The 14,811-nt window shown below is 46.9% G+C and overlaps 1 protein-coding gene and 2 long non-coding RNA genes across 15 annotated transcripts in view; 2 read left to right on the top strand and 1 right to left on the bottom strand.

Moving 5' to 3' along the window:
* The window catches only part of SH3RF2 (SH3 domain containing ring finger 2), a 132,403-nt gene that overhangs the window by 14,545 nt on the left and 103,047 nt on the right, over positions 1-14,811 (bottom strand). For 9 of the 11 annotated variants that reach the window (XR_013379710.1, XR_013379711.1, XR_013379713.1 and 6 more), the window contains 4 exons: positions 14,242-14,412; positions 7,463-7,716; positions 3,965-4,323; positions 829-1,137 (listed from right to left, as the gene is read on the bottom strand). Coding sequence is in view for 5 of the 11 variants with exons in the window: in XM_077897700.1 (XP_077753826.1) it covers positions 862-1,137; positions 3,965-4,323; positions 7,463-7,716; positions 14,242-14,412 (1,060 nt within the window). In the remaining 6 variants the exon portion in view is untranslated. The remainder of the gene's footprint in view (positions 1-828; positions 1,138-3,964; positions 4,324-7,462; positions 7,717-14,241; positions 14,413-14,811) is intronic. The other 2 variants (XM_077897702.1, XM_077897703.1) reach the window with 2 other exon arrangements.
* LOC144314056 (uncharacterized) lies at positions 511-3,071 on the top strand. Of its 2 annotated transcripts, XR_013379720.1 has the most exons (4): positions 511-736; positions 1,147-1,168; positions 1,268-1,388; positions 2,202-3,071. It is a non-coding gene; the product is annotated as an uncharacterized LOC144314056 (long non-coding RNA). The 2 variants fall into 2 exon arrangements; XR_013379719.1 differs by having other exon boundaries at positions 511-1,168.
* The window catches only part of LOC144314054 (uncharacterized), a 51,116-nt gene continuing 49,935 nt past the window's right edge, over positions 13,631-14,811 (top strand). For both annotated transcript variants that reach the window (XR_013379717.1, XR_013379716.1), the window contains exons 1-2: positions 13,631-13,747; positions 14,364-14,441. This is a non-coding gene — a long non-coding RNA (uncharacterized LOC144314054). The remainder of the gene's footprint in view (positions 13,748-14,363; positions 14,442-14,811) is intronic.

Here is a 14,811-nt window from a genome sequence, read left to right as displayed (position 1 = left end):
GTCTATCCCAAATAAAAGAGACAGTAAATAATGTCATAATGCAAATAAAATATACATCTAAACTCACACTCCTTACACAGTTTTGAAGCACGCTGTGTTTTCTTGGGGAAGTCAGACTAGAGCCAGAATGAATGAATTACCCCTAATTCCATACAGGACCTTGCCTGCAGCTCTGTATTTCCTGCCTATCTATCATGTAGGATTATATGTGGGAAAATAGACGGAGAAGTTTAAAATATGATCATAGCTTTCTCTCTGACCTTCTTGTTTGGACCAAATCCAATAAGCTGACTCCTTTTGGTTTTAGAGGATTCTCAGAATGATCAGAGTATCCATCACACATCCTTCCCCAGATTCCTCCTTTGCAGCAAGGATTATGACTCAGTGGAGGGAACACCATGGCAGTCACTGGTGGCCAGTGTTGGGGCTCCAAAAGATGGCAGAAGCCGTTTTGGTGCTTGTTCAGAACAGGGTGATGAGGTCAAAGAAGGAATGCCAACATTCCGACCATTGTGACACCCATGGCTGAAGCCCCATTTAGGGCACCACAGAAATTCTACACAGAACACAAGGGATGAGGCTGCACACTCCATTCTGGGGAAGAGGGCAGCCAAGACTGTCTCCCACTCTTTGGTCTGAGTAGTGGCCTTGCATCAAATCATTATGTTCATAGGCCACATGCTTTATCTTCCCACCTAGGACATGGATCCTTGCTCACCCCTTTCCTTTCCCAGAGGTAAAATGGACAGAACGAGGACCCGTGTTTGAGTACCCAAAGAATGGCAGGACTCCCTCAGTGGAGGCAGACTGTATTTAAATGCAATTCACCTCTTTGGGGTCTGAGAAAAGCCACCTGTAGATTCATTTGCTGGGGAACACGGTCTGTGTGGCCGAGGCAGCGGGCACCGGGGTCATGGTCTTGCCCAAACTTGACTTCCTTCGGAGGTCTGTTTGCTGTCCAGAATGGCAGCCGCTTCGGTGGGCGAATAGGACGGTCATCTCTGGGCCTGAGGGGGCTGCTTCAGGCTGGGACCCCTTCAGGGTGGCAGGCTGTTCAGGCTTTCCTGAGGTGGGATGGGAGGTGTACTGCTTGGCAGGAGGAGGGCTGTAATTCTGAAATCTCACGGTTTTGACTTGCTGCAAGAGAAAGGAGAGCAAAAGGACCCAGGTGAGGTGGAGCTGTGCTGTTTTCCCTGGGACTTGACTCATGCTCTTGCTCAGTACTTGTCCCTGCTTAATAACCCTCATTTCTGTGTTCACTCCGCAGAGATCTGTGTCTGCTCTGAGGGCCTACTATGCATCATGCTGTGAGGTGCCATGAATCCAAGAGCAGACAAAAGTGCCCCGACAGACAGATGGGTTAAAACAAGTGCTGTGCTGGCCAAAGTGTAAGATGCTAGGGGTGTGGAGTGCGCTCTCACTGCAGCTGCAATGGGGCAGCCAGGGAAGGCCTCCTCGAGGCAGAGCTATTTAAATTGAGAACTGAAAAATGGGAAATCACCTAGGAGAAATGGGAGAAAAGGGCCGAAGCCAGAGGCTGTGGTCCCCTCTGGAAAGTACAAGAGGTATGCCTTCCCTCTCTCCTCTCCACCTGCCATTAAGGCCTAACTCCAGGCCCACCTCTTCTGTGAGGCACCTCTCTACCTACTCCAACTCAAAAGTTTCTTTTCTTTTCTTTTCTTTTTTTTTTTTTTAAAGATTTTATTTATTTATTCATGAGACACAGAAGGAGAGAGGCAGACACACAGGCAGAGGGAGAAGCAGGCTCCATGCAGGGAGCCTGATGTGGGACTAGATCTCAGGACTCCAGGATCACGCCTGGAGCCAAAGGCAGATGCTTAACCACTGAGCCACCCAGGCATCCCTCAAAAGTTTCATAATGGCATTGTATCCTCAGAGCAGAATTCCCAACCTGGACACCTGGTGGCATGATTTCATCTGCAGGATGTTTGAGAGTTTGACTTAGTTGCCAACACATAAGAATCAGGTGATGGCATTTAAAAATTAGGACTTCGTATGTCTTTTAAAAAAATTCAAAGATCTGGTGCATTGAGGTCTGTGCCCCATCCTGGCACCAGCTGCCTGGCTCTGATGAGCAGGTCCCCCTTTCCACGGGAGGCATGGTCTCCTGTCCTCAAGCCCTTCTCTCTCTCTTTCTTTCACCTCTCCATGCCTCTTCTATCTCTATTTTGTACCAACAGGTATTTGCTTGAGCACATCTCTGACTGAGGGCTTAATTGTGTTCTGTGCTACTGTTTAGAAATCGTTTGCTTTCCATGGAATTGGATCCTAGTGTCCCCCACTGAGAATGTGAGTGTCTGCGTACTTGGGATGCTCTCTACATCTTGCAGAGGTCTGGGCACTTATTAAATGCTGATTGTTCAGGGCTGTTATCTAACAGCCTGTGGTAAGGGCAACTGGGGGCTGAAAACTGGAATCTGAATACTAAAATTCAGAAAAACAACCCCTAACGTATATATAAGCCAACACTAACTGTTTCCAAATGCCTTTTCTTACATGCTGATAGCTTAGCATGAAGAGCATGAGTTTTTCTATCAGATATGGATTCTACTGCAGACACTGCCATGTGTCAGCTGTGTGCCTTTGGATAATGTACCGTAACTCCTTCCACCTCCATGTCCTCATTTTAAAATGAAGGTGACAGTAATAATACCTCCTTGTTGAGAATAATAGTATCTACTTCAGAGGGTTACTGTCAGGATTAAGTGAGGTGAGACATGTCAAGTCCTCAGTACAGTGCCTGCCAGGTTGTTAGCACTCAGTAAATACTTAACAAAGAAGAGGAAACCATACTGTCTTTCCTTTTGGGATGGAATGGGTAATGGTGCTGTGTTGACAGTGGTGATGATAGTGGTGATGATGGAGACAGTGGTGGTGGGGATGGTGGTGGTGGTGGTGATAGTGGTGATGGTCATGGTGGTAGGGATGGTGGAGATGGAGATTGTACTGAGGGTGATGGTGGTGGTGGGGATGCTGGTAGTGGTGATTGTAATAAGGGTGATAGTGGTAGTTGGGGTGATGGTCAATAAACTAAAAACTAACAATCACCTAGTCTTCTTTTTTTTTTTTAAATTTTTTTTTTATTTATTTATGATAGTTACAGAGAGAGAGAGAGGCAGAGACACAGGCAGAGAGAGAAGCAGGCTCCATGCACCGGGAGCCCGACGTGGGATTCGATCCCGGGTCTCCAGGATCGCGCCCTGGGCCAAAGGCAGGCGCCAAACCGCTGCGCCACCCAGGGATCCCACCTAGTCTTCTTAATGTCACCTTTATCTTACTGTTCCTTTGGCCTCAAGGATATTATTGAGAACCTAAGATTTTAACAAGAACTCAGGTCTCTAGTGGGAAAAGCCCCGGACTAGAAGGTTAAAGATCTGACCTGTCATAGAGGTCATAGTAAAAGTCAGTTGTTGGCGTCATTATAATTCGGTGTGACCTTGAGAAATCACTTAAATTCTCCTGTGTCTCAGTTTCTCTTCTATATCATGAACCCTTGTGTAAGCACTTTACACATCTTCTCTCATTTCATCTCCACATCAATCCTATGTGGCTGTTACTATTCTTACTGCTATTTTATAGATTAGGCAAAGGAGTCTTGGGAAAGGTTAAGTGTTTTGGCCAAGTCACCAGATAGCAAGCAGTTGATCCGGAATTCAGATCAAGATGTGTCTGATGCCAAGGCCATGCTTTTTCCAACTCACCTTTGGGCTTCGAAAGAACTATGTATGAAACTCAGGAAGCATAAATGAGATCCAGTAGCACATCTACAGAGGGTGTGAGTGGTCTGGGGATGTGTGTGTGTGTGTGTGTGTGTGTGTGTGTGTGTGTGGAGCACTGTGTGAAATGAGGCTGCAATTTTGATTCATTGTCCACTAACCTCAGAAGCTGGGACACTGTGCAAAATAGGTGATACCCAGCCCCCCTAAAGTCACTTCACTCCTACCTTTTCAATGCCGTTTCTTGAGTTTTCTGGTTTCACCAGGATTGATGGTGGGGCAGATGCAGGTGGTTTAGGTGGAGGCTCACTCTTGATGGGGATTTCCTTGCCTTCCATGATGAGGGAACTGGCTGCTGAGCGGATCCTGGTGTCGCTGCCCCTGCTGACGCACGTGAGGGCAGGCTCTCCAGTGGGAGTGGGCTTAGGTCCCAGCTCTGCCACCACTGTCGAAGGTGAGGAGGGGACCCCCTGTGGCTGGTGGAACTGGAACTGCTGAGGCCGAACGACCATGGTGGGATTGTGTCTGAGGGAGCCCACCACAAGGGTGGGGATCCCTGACTGGGCAGGTCTCTGCAGGGATCCATCTGAGGAATTATATGACACAGATATCAGCATCGGGGGCTGCTGACAGCAGGTTGGGTTGGGGTTGTGCAAGCCATGTGTCCTGATATCCCGGAATAGTTAAGTGCTTTCCTAACTGGAGTGTACTCACATTCTCTCAGAGTCTTTCAGAGGTGACCTTATTCTTTTTTTAGTGCTGTTTGCTGATGCTGGCAGGAAGTATCTGCCTAGGCGAATGTTTGGTGGGGCAGGTGGAGGGGGGAGTGCTGTCAGAAGGTATATTGCTTCCATTTGCCTCCGTTCTCCCTCACACACATGCACACATGCACTCCTACTCTCTCACTTCAGAACTAGGGTTTGGAAAGTGAAGAAGACAAACCTAAAGAGATGGCTCCACAGTGGGAAGCCAACAGAGGTATGCAAACCAGAGAGGAAATGAAGGACTGGAGACAGAAAGAGATAGAAGAAATTGAGAAACAGAAGAGTCAGTCAACGGGGAGGGATGTGAGGGAGAGACAGAGGGAAGCAGAGAGGATGGGAGGGGGCTCTGACCAGTTATTGGGAGACAATTCTAACAGAAGCTGTAGGCATGTGGCAGTGGGGTCCCTTTTGTTGGGGGCCGTGGGGAAGAAGGGTAAGTGGAATTAAGGGAGAGTGTGTGCAGGCAAACATGACACCACATGGAAGCACATTTGGAAAGGTTTGGATTATGTGTGGATGAGCTTTGCAAAGTCCTATGACAGAGGTTCTGGAATCAGACTTACTCCCAGGGAGCCTGGGACAAGTCAGCCACATCACCTCCCAGCATCTCAGCCCCTCATGTGTAAACCAGAGGTGACAGCAGCACCCTACAGGGCTGCTGGGAGGCTTACATTTTATGATGAGTGCAAAATGTGAGGACAGCGCCTAGGGATAAATGCCCCATGTTTGTTAGGTCTCATTACTTTTGGGTAAAGGATAGCAAACCCTACAAATATACAAGGCTCAGGAATGTGATTTTATCACTTTCTTGAGCTTTATTTTGTTTTGTTAACTGAGATGATCCTCTTTCAGTAAGAGGAAGTCATTCCTTACCCTCAAATTCTCTGGAGGACAGGAGGCCCCCATCCCTTGGGCCTCCATCCTGTGTGGGACCAGGGGAACACTGGGGACTTCAGTGCACTCTGGGGGAGGGGACAGGAGACACACTCCTGAGAAGCTCTGCTGTCCGCTTCTCCATAAGGGTTTCCCAGCATTTAGGGAGCCATCAGTGACATTCAGTCAGGGATGTGAGTCCTTTGTGATAGCCTGTAGACATGTGTGCAAATCAAAGTTATCCGTGTCCAGCACGGAGGGCTGCGTTATGACTGTTTGTCAAGCCAGATGTGAATGTGAAAAGCAGAACGCTCACTAAACACAGTCGGTGCTCTCAGCTGCTGTGAGCAAGCCAGGCGCCATTTACACAAGTCTGCCCTTTCAATGTAGACATTTATTTTTCCACTGACAGCCCTATGAGGTACACAGTCAATTCTCCTGTCATTTCTCTTTGCTGTGGGGAGATTGATAGGTTGGCCAGCCTCACCTTGGGGAAAGGGAAAGTGAAAGCCTTCGGGACCTGAGAAAGTCAAAGCAGCCCTGGGCAGACATGTCCTTAGGCTCCTGGAAATGTGTGAAAAATCGGTTTTATGCCTCCTCTATTTATCTTGTTGGCTTCTCATTTCCAAGAGATTTAGTGCTTTCTTATCACATGAGCATACAGTGCAAGCAATCAAAACTTCAAGCCAGTCAAGATCTCTGCCAAGGTAGAGAAGGAGTGTGTGAAAGGAAATGTGAGCAACTGCCAACAAGACACAATTCTCAGCACTCCTAAGTGGTCTAAACCGAGTGTGAACATGTCAATACTGAGTCAAGTTCACACACTGGATGAACCAAAGATGACCTGCTTGGTTGTTGCAGCAATGACAGTATTGACAAAATGATCACCCTATGCAGACAGTTATGGTTTCTTGAGACTTACTTTGTGCCATCAGTCTTACATGGATTACTTTGTTAAATCTACACAATAGCCCTGATGAGGTAGGTACTAAAGAGGTCCATTCACTTGCCCAAGGCTGCTGTGGTGGGATTATTTAGTACGTGTTTGTGTGTGTGTGTGTGGGGGGGGGGAAGGTGGGGGCAGGTCAGGAGGGAGGAGGAAGGAGGTGTGTGGTCAGGTAGAGGCAGCACAGTGGGAATGGTGGCCAAGCAGGTGGTCAGGTGAAGGCACTGGGAGAGGGTGCAGCTAAGACTTTGTTTGAATTTTCTTGGCATGTTTTCCTATGTGGCAGGAAAACTGTCCCACATGTTACCTTCCTGCTTTGATGAGTTGTACTGCATTTTAATATTTAACCATCTTTTAAGATGGAAGAGAGACTGCACAGCCCAGTTTAAAAGAGAGGATGCAGAATAAACCAAATTTACTTTGTTTGCCTCATGGTCTTCAAGAGACATATGCAAATGTAGAATCTTCATGTTTTGTAGAACAATGGGTTTCAAACACTTTTCAAAATACCTGAAGATGAAGTCTTATGTAGAAATTGCAGTATGTTAGGAGATAAAAGTATTGCTATGTGAGCAATGTGGATGTTCTACAGGTAAAAATAAAAGCAAGATGCAGACAGCTCAGTAGGTATGATTACAGGGTACTATTTATGTATGTGGAAGAGCACTTGGGACAGGGGTTAAGGATATGAAGACTTATTTTTATAGAATATAATTTATTTTAGTTAAATAACTAAGCAAGATTTAGGGGCTCAGAGAATTGACTCTTAACCCTCTTTGCCTCCTCCTCCCCATCCTTCCCATGTTTCCCTTTTGGCACCGCTGAGGTGTTCCCTGGAGCATAGTTTGAGAAGCACTGACCCAGCAAGTACTTTGCTTATTCTGTCCTAACTAGAGCCAGCTTCCACCTTGGCTGTGCTCTCATATGTTGGCACCAGGGCTGCTATCATCCCAGCCATTCAGTGTACAGGTATGGGGTAACCAAGGGCAGTGACCTTAAGTTGGTCTGGCTTCATCCAGTAAAACCAGTCACTATTTGGGAATCAAAAGCACTCTTTACAGGAGCATATTTTAAAGCCACTATTTCGTTTTTGCAAAAGGTGTAAAATCAGATCCCCTCACTACTTAGCTCAAGGCACGTACCTCTCTGCCACCACTTACTCTTTCTCATGCTGCTCCGCCCGGATTTCCGAAGAGAGCCCTGTCCTAAAGTCCCCGGGTTGGCTGTGCTCCTCACAGGGTTGACAATGGCGGTGGGCACAAAGACGGACTTGAAGGGACGGTTCTGCCGGGGATCACCTTCTGAAATGCTGCCTTGGGAGGACACAGAGGAGTTGGATAATGTCCATGTGGTGTAGAGACCAGGACTCCGAGAATCTGGAAAACTAGATGTCTTTCTGGTTGTTGCAAGCATTTTAAAGAGAAGAAATAAAGAAAAGGCTCAGTTAAGAGTCCTATTTTAAAAAACTCTCAGTTCTCAACCACATACTAAATGTGGCCTCTCTCCACCCTCTTCCTACCCATTTATACTCCCTTTATCAACCACACAGGCTTAACTAAGTAGGCCTCACCTCCTACAGCTGAGGCCCTGTGTGGGTGTGCTGGGGGCAGGGACAGGGTCTCATATTGGGGCCCTGATGGAACAGGAAGACTTGAATTTTGTCATTCTTCACACCAGCTCTGATCACTCCTGACCCCATGGGTTCAGAGCACAAGATCTTGTATGTGTTCAACTTGCTTTGCAGTTCTGATTTTTCTTTTTTTCTTTCCTTCCTTCCTTCCTTCCTTCCTTCCTTCCTTCCTTCCTTCCTTCCTTCCTTCCTTCCTAGCTTTCTTTTAGAGATCAAGAGATCGAGAGAGAGAGAGCACAAGAGAGAGCATGAGGTGGGGAGGAGCAGAGGCAGAGGGATAAGCAGACTCTGTGCTGAGTGCAAAGTCCAATGCAGGGCTCCATCCCACGATCTTGAGATCGTGACCTGAATAGAAATCAAGAGTCAGAGGCTTAACTGACTGAGCCACCCAGTTCTGATTTCTTATTCATTCAATGACTTTTCCACTGGATTCTAAACTCTTTGGAGGAAGAGATTTTATATGATCTCTTTTATATCCTCTGTGTTCTGCATATACTGCTTATTAACAAATGTTTGTTGAATGGCTTCCACGATCCTTTCAGCACTGATGCCAGTCATTTGGGCTAACATATTTTGAGCACTTACTGGATTCTGGGCATTGGGCAATGCTTTGCCCACGTTACCCCATGGGTTCTTCACAACAGCCTTCTGAGGTAGGTACTTTTAGTGCCATTACTTTATAGATGAGAAAACAGACTTGGAGTTACTTGGCCAACCAGCTACTAGACCTGATATTTGAATCCAAAACCAGGCTGGCTTCTGCTGTACCACTGGAACTGTTACCACTATCTTACCACTGAGCACACCCCATCTTGGCTGGTAGGAGCCTTCATTGTTTAGGTAGCAAGGAGAGCACTGCATTCTGCTTGAAAGAAATAAACTAAAGAAGGGGGTAGGACCTACACATGCCTTCAGAAGACTCCAATTTTTCAGCCTTGGGCTGAGTTTTAAGATTAGTATTAAAATCTTATAGAACAAAAATCTCTAGTCCGTTGTTTCCAGCTTGTTACTCCCTGAACCCCATGGGGAATGGCTGCCATTTTACATGCCCTCTTGCCCTTTTACTAATCCTACCCCAAGATCACGGTCCCTACTGAGCAGTCGATGGATCAGCTTGTCACCCTATTGATGAAATAACCTCTGCTAACTCCCCAGGAATGATCGACTCGCCCAAGGCCCTGGCTCAGAGATGCCCTCCCTGGTGGTCTTTCCGTTAATGCCCACAGGTTTCTCTTTGGGGTATTTCCCCTATTTCTCCTCCTCCTTTTGCCTAAAAAAGCGATATGGAGCTTAGCAACAAGCCAGCCAGTTATACAAAGATAAGTTAGGCTTCATTTAATGGGGCCCACTCTGCCCACGAAGCAGATGTAGCCAGAGGCCCAGGAATGATGCTTGCCAGGGCCTCCTACTCATGGCCAACAACCTGTCTCTGGTCCTTGGGGACGTGGTCAGTGAAGGGAGTAGGTTTAGGTTGCCTGCCGGTAAGAGCTCAGACTATATTTCGGAGCTGGGGACTGGGCAGTGGAGAGAAATCCCTGCCTCTGACCTCTGTGGCAGAGGGCTGCATCTGTCCATCTTTTGAATGGAGGTCTTAAGGTCTTGGATCCTGTAAAATGGGCTGGCAACAGGAAAGACAGCCCAGCAGCAGTAACAGCAGCAGTAGCAAGGACAGAATATAGCTAATTAGGCCCAAGGCAGCCTTATTTCACAAGTCCCTCTTTTGAACGACTATTACAGACCAAGCTACGACCTCATTTTTCTGAGCCTGGCACTAGGCCGGATTCCAGAAACTCCTACATCCCAAGCCCCGACCTCACACTGAGTCCCTCTATGTCTTTTGGCAAAAAGCTCAGCACTTGCCCAGCACTTTGGTCTGGTATCAAAGTACTTTGCTAACATATAGCAGTAGTCCCCATAACACCCCAGACCTGCAAACATTCCGATTCTTGTTTTCCAGATGGAGAGATTGAAAGACACTCTTGGGTTGAGGTGGGAAGAATATATGTTGCCTCTGACTTGCTCTACTGTGCTGCTTTGAGTGTGCAGGTCTGTGTCCCTTTTTCCATCTGTGATATGAGCCCATAAGCGCTCACATCATATTCAACCCCCTCTGCCGTGCTCACCACTGGCAGTAGCCTCCTGCTGAGGCAGAAGCTCGCACCTTGGCAATCTTTATGCAGTTCTGTGTAGAAAGGTAAGAGAAATTAATGTTGGCTCGTGTGTTGCTTTTCTCCACCCATAGCACACCAGGAGGGCATACACATCCGGTGAAGGTTGCAAGAAAGAGAAATATCCTGGCTCCTGGAAGAAGGGAATGTGCTGGGAGGTCATGAGGGACAGAGGGGCCTTGGAGACAGGATCCAAGGGAGGCTGCTGAGAGCCCAGCAGCGGGGTTCTAGGCAGGGGATTCTGATCAGATGCTGTTACCCCTGCTCTTGCCATGGATGGTTTTCACCTGCAACCACATTCTTTCCTCTCTGGTTCAAGCTTCCAAGTCCCAAGAGGGAGCATCAGATTGGCTGAGCTTGTTCCTCAGCTAAGTTGATGGGAGGAGGAGGTCAGTCTCTCTAGAGTTAGTCCTAAAACTGTGACAGAGAATGTGTTCATTAGGGAATAATGCTAATAAGAGCAAACATGCAAATGCTTAGGGGGTGCCTCATACTTTCAAGCCTTGGCTCTTTTACAAAAGGCTATATTTTACACCAAGAGAGCTGGTGGTAGTAAGAGGCATCACTGCAAACTGAAAGACAAAGAAGGTTGGGAAAGCCTCACACACAAAACCAAAGAGCAGGAAGGGGCCGTGTACATGTAGTCCAACCTGTTAGTCCTAACACAACCTGCTAAAAGTAGTGGAAACTCAGTAGACAAAGGACAACACCATTCAGCTCTGAGAGGCAGAAGGAGCTAAACTACCCACAGTGGAAAGGGTGGTCAAGAACAAGGGTGAACTGCTCCCAGGTAGACAAATTGGGCTATAGTCACCCATGTCTAAGATTAGTGGTGATGAGATCTTTCTTTGCATCAGGGGGCTATCAAGGAGAACTTTACACACAGAAAGCACTTATCCTCTGTCATCTAACAGCCCCCTGGAGACTATATTCTGACAGGGACTTTCTTGGAAATACTGGTTCCCTAGAAGCAAACACACCCATCCACATAGGTAGCACCTCAGTACACGCATATGTTTAGGATTCTATGAAATCAAGATCAGGGACAGACTCAATGGCAACCTATGGCTGACACTCCATCCACTGTCTGACATGATGCCAACTTGGAACAGGTGAGTCTAGATGTTCATGACTTGCCGACAGACACAATACTTGTACTTAGAAGAAAAGCCAAGGAGGGAAAGGGAAGCCAGAGCCTTGAAGTCCACTGGAATGGAATCCTACATGCATTCTAGTTAGAGTAACCATTTGTTCATCTCTTCCTAGGAGTGTCTCAGTTTACACCTGCTCTCCTGGTATATTAAAAGTACCTCTATTTTTTCCCTTAAAAGTGTCCTAGTTTGGGTGACAAATTATATGGTCACTCTTATTCTAAAGGTTTTTTGTTTGTTTTGTAGAATAACCAGGACTTTGGGTTAAGGCCCTATGCATAAGCAAATGCCCTAGTAGTAGACATGGTCATGGAGAATTCATGTCATGGAGGAAACTGTTCATAAGTTAAGGTTGCTCTTCATTGGCACCTCTAGACCATTCTCCCACCTTCCTCAATCCTCCTCAGCTTTGACTTGTACTATCAGACTCTACCACCTGCCACTCTATCTTGTCACCATTTCCTCTCTCAGCCTCTCTGCTCATTCCATGAAGATTTTAGTTTCTGGCTCACTATCATTCTCCCCAATGCAACTGATCCTACTATGATTTCATCTAGCCCTAGGGCTTTAAATACCATCTCAAGCCTGGACATTCTTCCTTAAATGCTAGGCTTTTGTACTCAACCATTTGCCAATATCTCTACTGGGATTTTTTTTTAAAGATTTTTATTTATTTATTCATAGACACAGAGAGAGAGAGAGGTAGAGACACAGGGAGAGGGAGAAGCAGGCTCCATGCAGGGAGCCCGATGTGGGACTTGATCCCGAGTCTCCAGGATCACACCCAAGGCTGCAGGCAGCGCCAAACCGCTGCACCACCAGGGCTGCCCTCTACTGGGATCACTAATAGGCATCTAAGACTTAATCTGCTGCTGAGTTTTTGCTCCCCACCCCCCAACCCCACTGCCACCTCTCAGAACCCCTCTCTCTCAGTAAAAGGCAACTCCATAGTTACTCAGGGCAAAAATCTAGGATTCATCTTGATGACTCTACTCTTTCACACCCAATATTTCATTTGTCAGAAAATCCTGTTGTGTCTGCTTTCAAAGTATACTCAGAATTTAACCACTGCCTCCGCAGCTGACACCTGCCTTAGCTCAGTTTCACCTCTTCCCCAGATTATTACAATATGCTTTTAATTAGTCTCTGTGCTTCCATGATTTCTTTCTATAGTTTACTCTCAAGCTAGCAACTACAGGGATTCTGTTTAAAACATAAGTTAGATCATGTCACTTTTATGCTCAAAACCCTGTGATAGCATTAAAACCAAATTTCTCATTATGACTTAGGAAATTCTAGATGATCTGGCCCACCAGTTACCCTTCTGACCTCATCTACTACAAACGTCTCCCTCACTTGTAATTCAGTCCTTTTGGCCTTCATGTCAGGCAAACTCCCACTTCAGGGCAACCGTACTTGCTGTTCCTGTGGTCTGGAATACGCCAGCTTCATTCCTTCCCTTCTTCCTTCTTATTAGTAAGGCCATCCCTGACTAACCTATTAAAACTGTAGTCACCCCCCGCAATGACGCCACAAATTCTATCCCGCTTTTCTGCTTTTTCTTCTTAGCCCTTACTGTTAACACTCCGCATATATTACTTACATATCTTTTATATATTACTTGTATGTCTTGTGTATCGTCTGTCTGTCCCACTAGAATATAAGCTCTAGTGGGCAGAGATTTTGTGTCTTTTGTTCACTGGTGTTCATCTAGAAAGGTGCCTGACACATAGTTTGTGCTCAATAATTATTTGTTGAATGAATGAACCAAGGCATCAGTTATAGACACACTTCCTTTGCCTATGGAGATTTTGCAACTTTCTAACAAATTCCAAGGACCTTCCACCAAAGGAAATAACTTCAATTCCAACCTTCTGCCATGTGAAGAAGTCATTTTATATAAGCCTGGATCTACGGAAAGCTAGAGGTGACCTGTACTCTTCCTAGAAAGGGGTCTGGTCTATCACTTTGCCAGCCAACCTTCTTGGAAAAAAATCTATGCATTAGAAAGTGCAGCCTTTCACTGAACCAAAACCTTCTAGGTTGTATCCGCCGGCTCACTGCCCCCTCAGGAAATAGATTTCCAGTCTACACAGCTTGTTATGATCCCTCTGACCCTCGTCTTCTGCAACTTAACCCTAGTTTCTCTCTGTGGTATGCTTCTTTGTCTCCTCACCATCCTTGTTGCCCTCCTCCGGACACCGTGCCCCACCTACATGAAGGTCCCCCAAACTGGACATATGACTGCGGGGCTGATTCCCAGAGAGTATAATGGGTTATCACTTTTCTCAGAGGTATGTCACAAAGCCAGCATTTGGTGTGTGCTGACAGCCTCACGGCCTTGTGACATGCTGTGCCTGGGCTGACGAGGGGGTGCGGGGAAGGGGGAGGGGAGGTGCTGGGATGTGTATGCATCTGTGGTTCCAGTACGAGCAGCTGGACAAGGGGAAGTGTCTGATGTGCCAGAGAATGAAAAAGGTTAGGAACACTGTAAGGGACATGGACCTCTAGGGTAACCTGCCTGTGGCCTGGGGTGTGTATGGACAGGTGGTAGCCTGAGTCTTAGAAACTCGCCTACTGGCCTGATGTCCTAAGAAGTTTCCTGATGTCCTGAAGTTTCCTCGGAGGGGTCTTCTGATCATCGCATGTTTCCGTTACTCAACTAGATGGGAGTGTCAGGGTGCAGGGTGTGAATGGGATTTTGGGGTGTGTGTACAGTATTAAAACCTGAAACTCAGTTCTTGAGTGGGTTGCTGAACTCTGTACATCACTTTCCTCATCTGTAAAATAACATCTATTTCATGAGAAGGACTCTTGGGCCTAGGCAGTGAGGTAAGAGTCCTTGTAAAATGTGAAGAGCTATAAAAAAGATAACTTGTTACTATTTAAAAAAATAAAGTGTTAAGGGGTTATTTTTTGGCCCCTGGCCTAGGTGACCCTGCCTCTGCTCCCTGAGAATGGAGGGGACGCACCTGAAAATGGGTATGACATAGTTGTTGGGGAAGATGCCGACCCGCCCAGTGACCAAGGAGACACCCCTGAGCCAGCCATCTGGGTACTTCCCCAGGACCCTGATGCCTTCTCCTTTGTGCAGGTCCAGCTCATCTGGTCCGTGGGCTGAGTAGGAGTGCAGGGCTACAAACCTGGGGAGACAAGGGAATGGGTGAAGAAGGTGAGTGTGCCTAGCAGAGAGCTTGGAACCAGCAAAGGGTAAAGGGAAATGGAACGTCAGGGACCACTGTCCCTATGGTTAGCAATAACAAACTTCTTAAAAATGACACTCCAGTATGGAAGGCAGGTAGCAGTGATGGAGCATGGTGAAACCATGGTGGAGGGGCCCACATCCCTGCCCTTCCTGATTCAGTCTTCCATAGAGTCCCACACAGCTGTGAATCACTAAGCTAGGCCACTGTGGCATTGTGACAATACGGAAATTGTCCTAGGACAGAGACAGGACCAGGGATTGGTGGCAGAGCCTGGTCTCACACAGGAAGTGGTGGCTCTGCCCAGAGTGCTTTTTCATACTGCTCAGAGTATTACTC

Source organism: Canis aureus, chromosome 5 (assembly GCF_053574225.1).
Source record: "Canis aureus isolate CA01 chromosome 5, VMU_Caureus_v.1.0, whole genome shotgun sequence".
NCBI lineage: Eukaryota > Metazoa > Chordata > Mammalia > Carnivora > Canidae > Canis > Canis aureus.
This window is presented reverse-complemented; position numbering and strand designations above follow the sequence as displayed.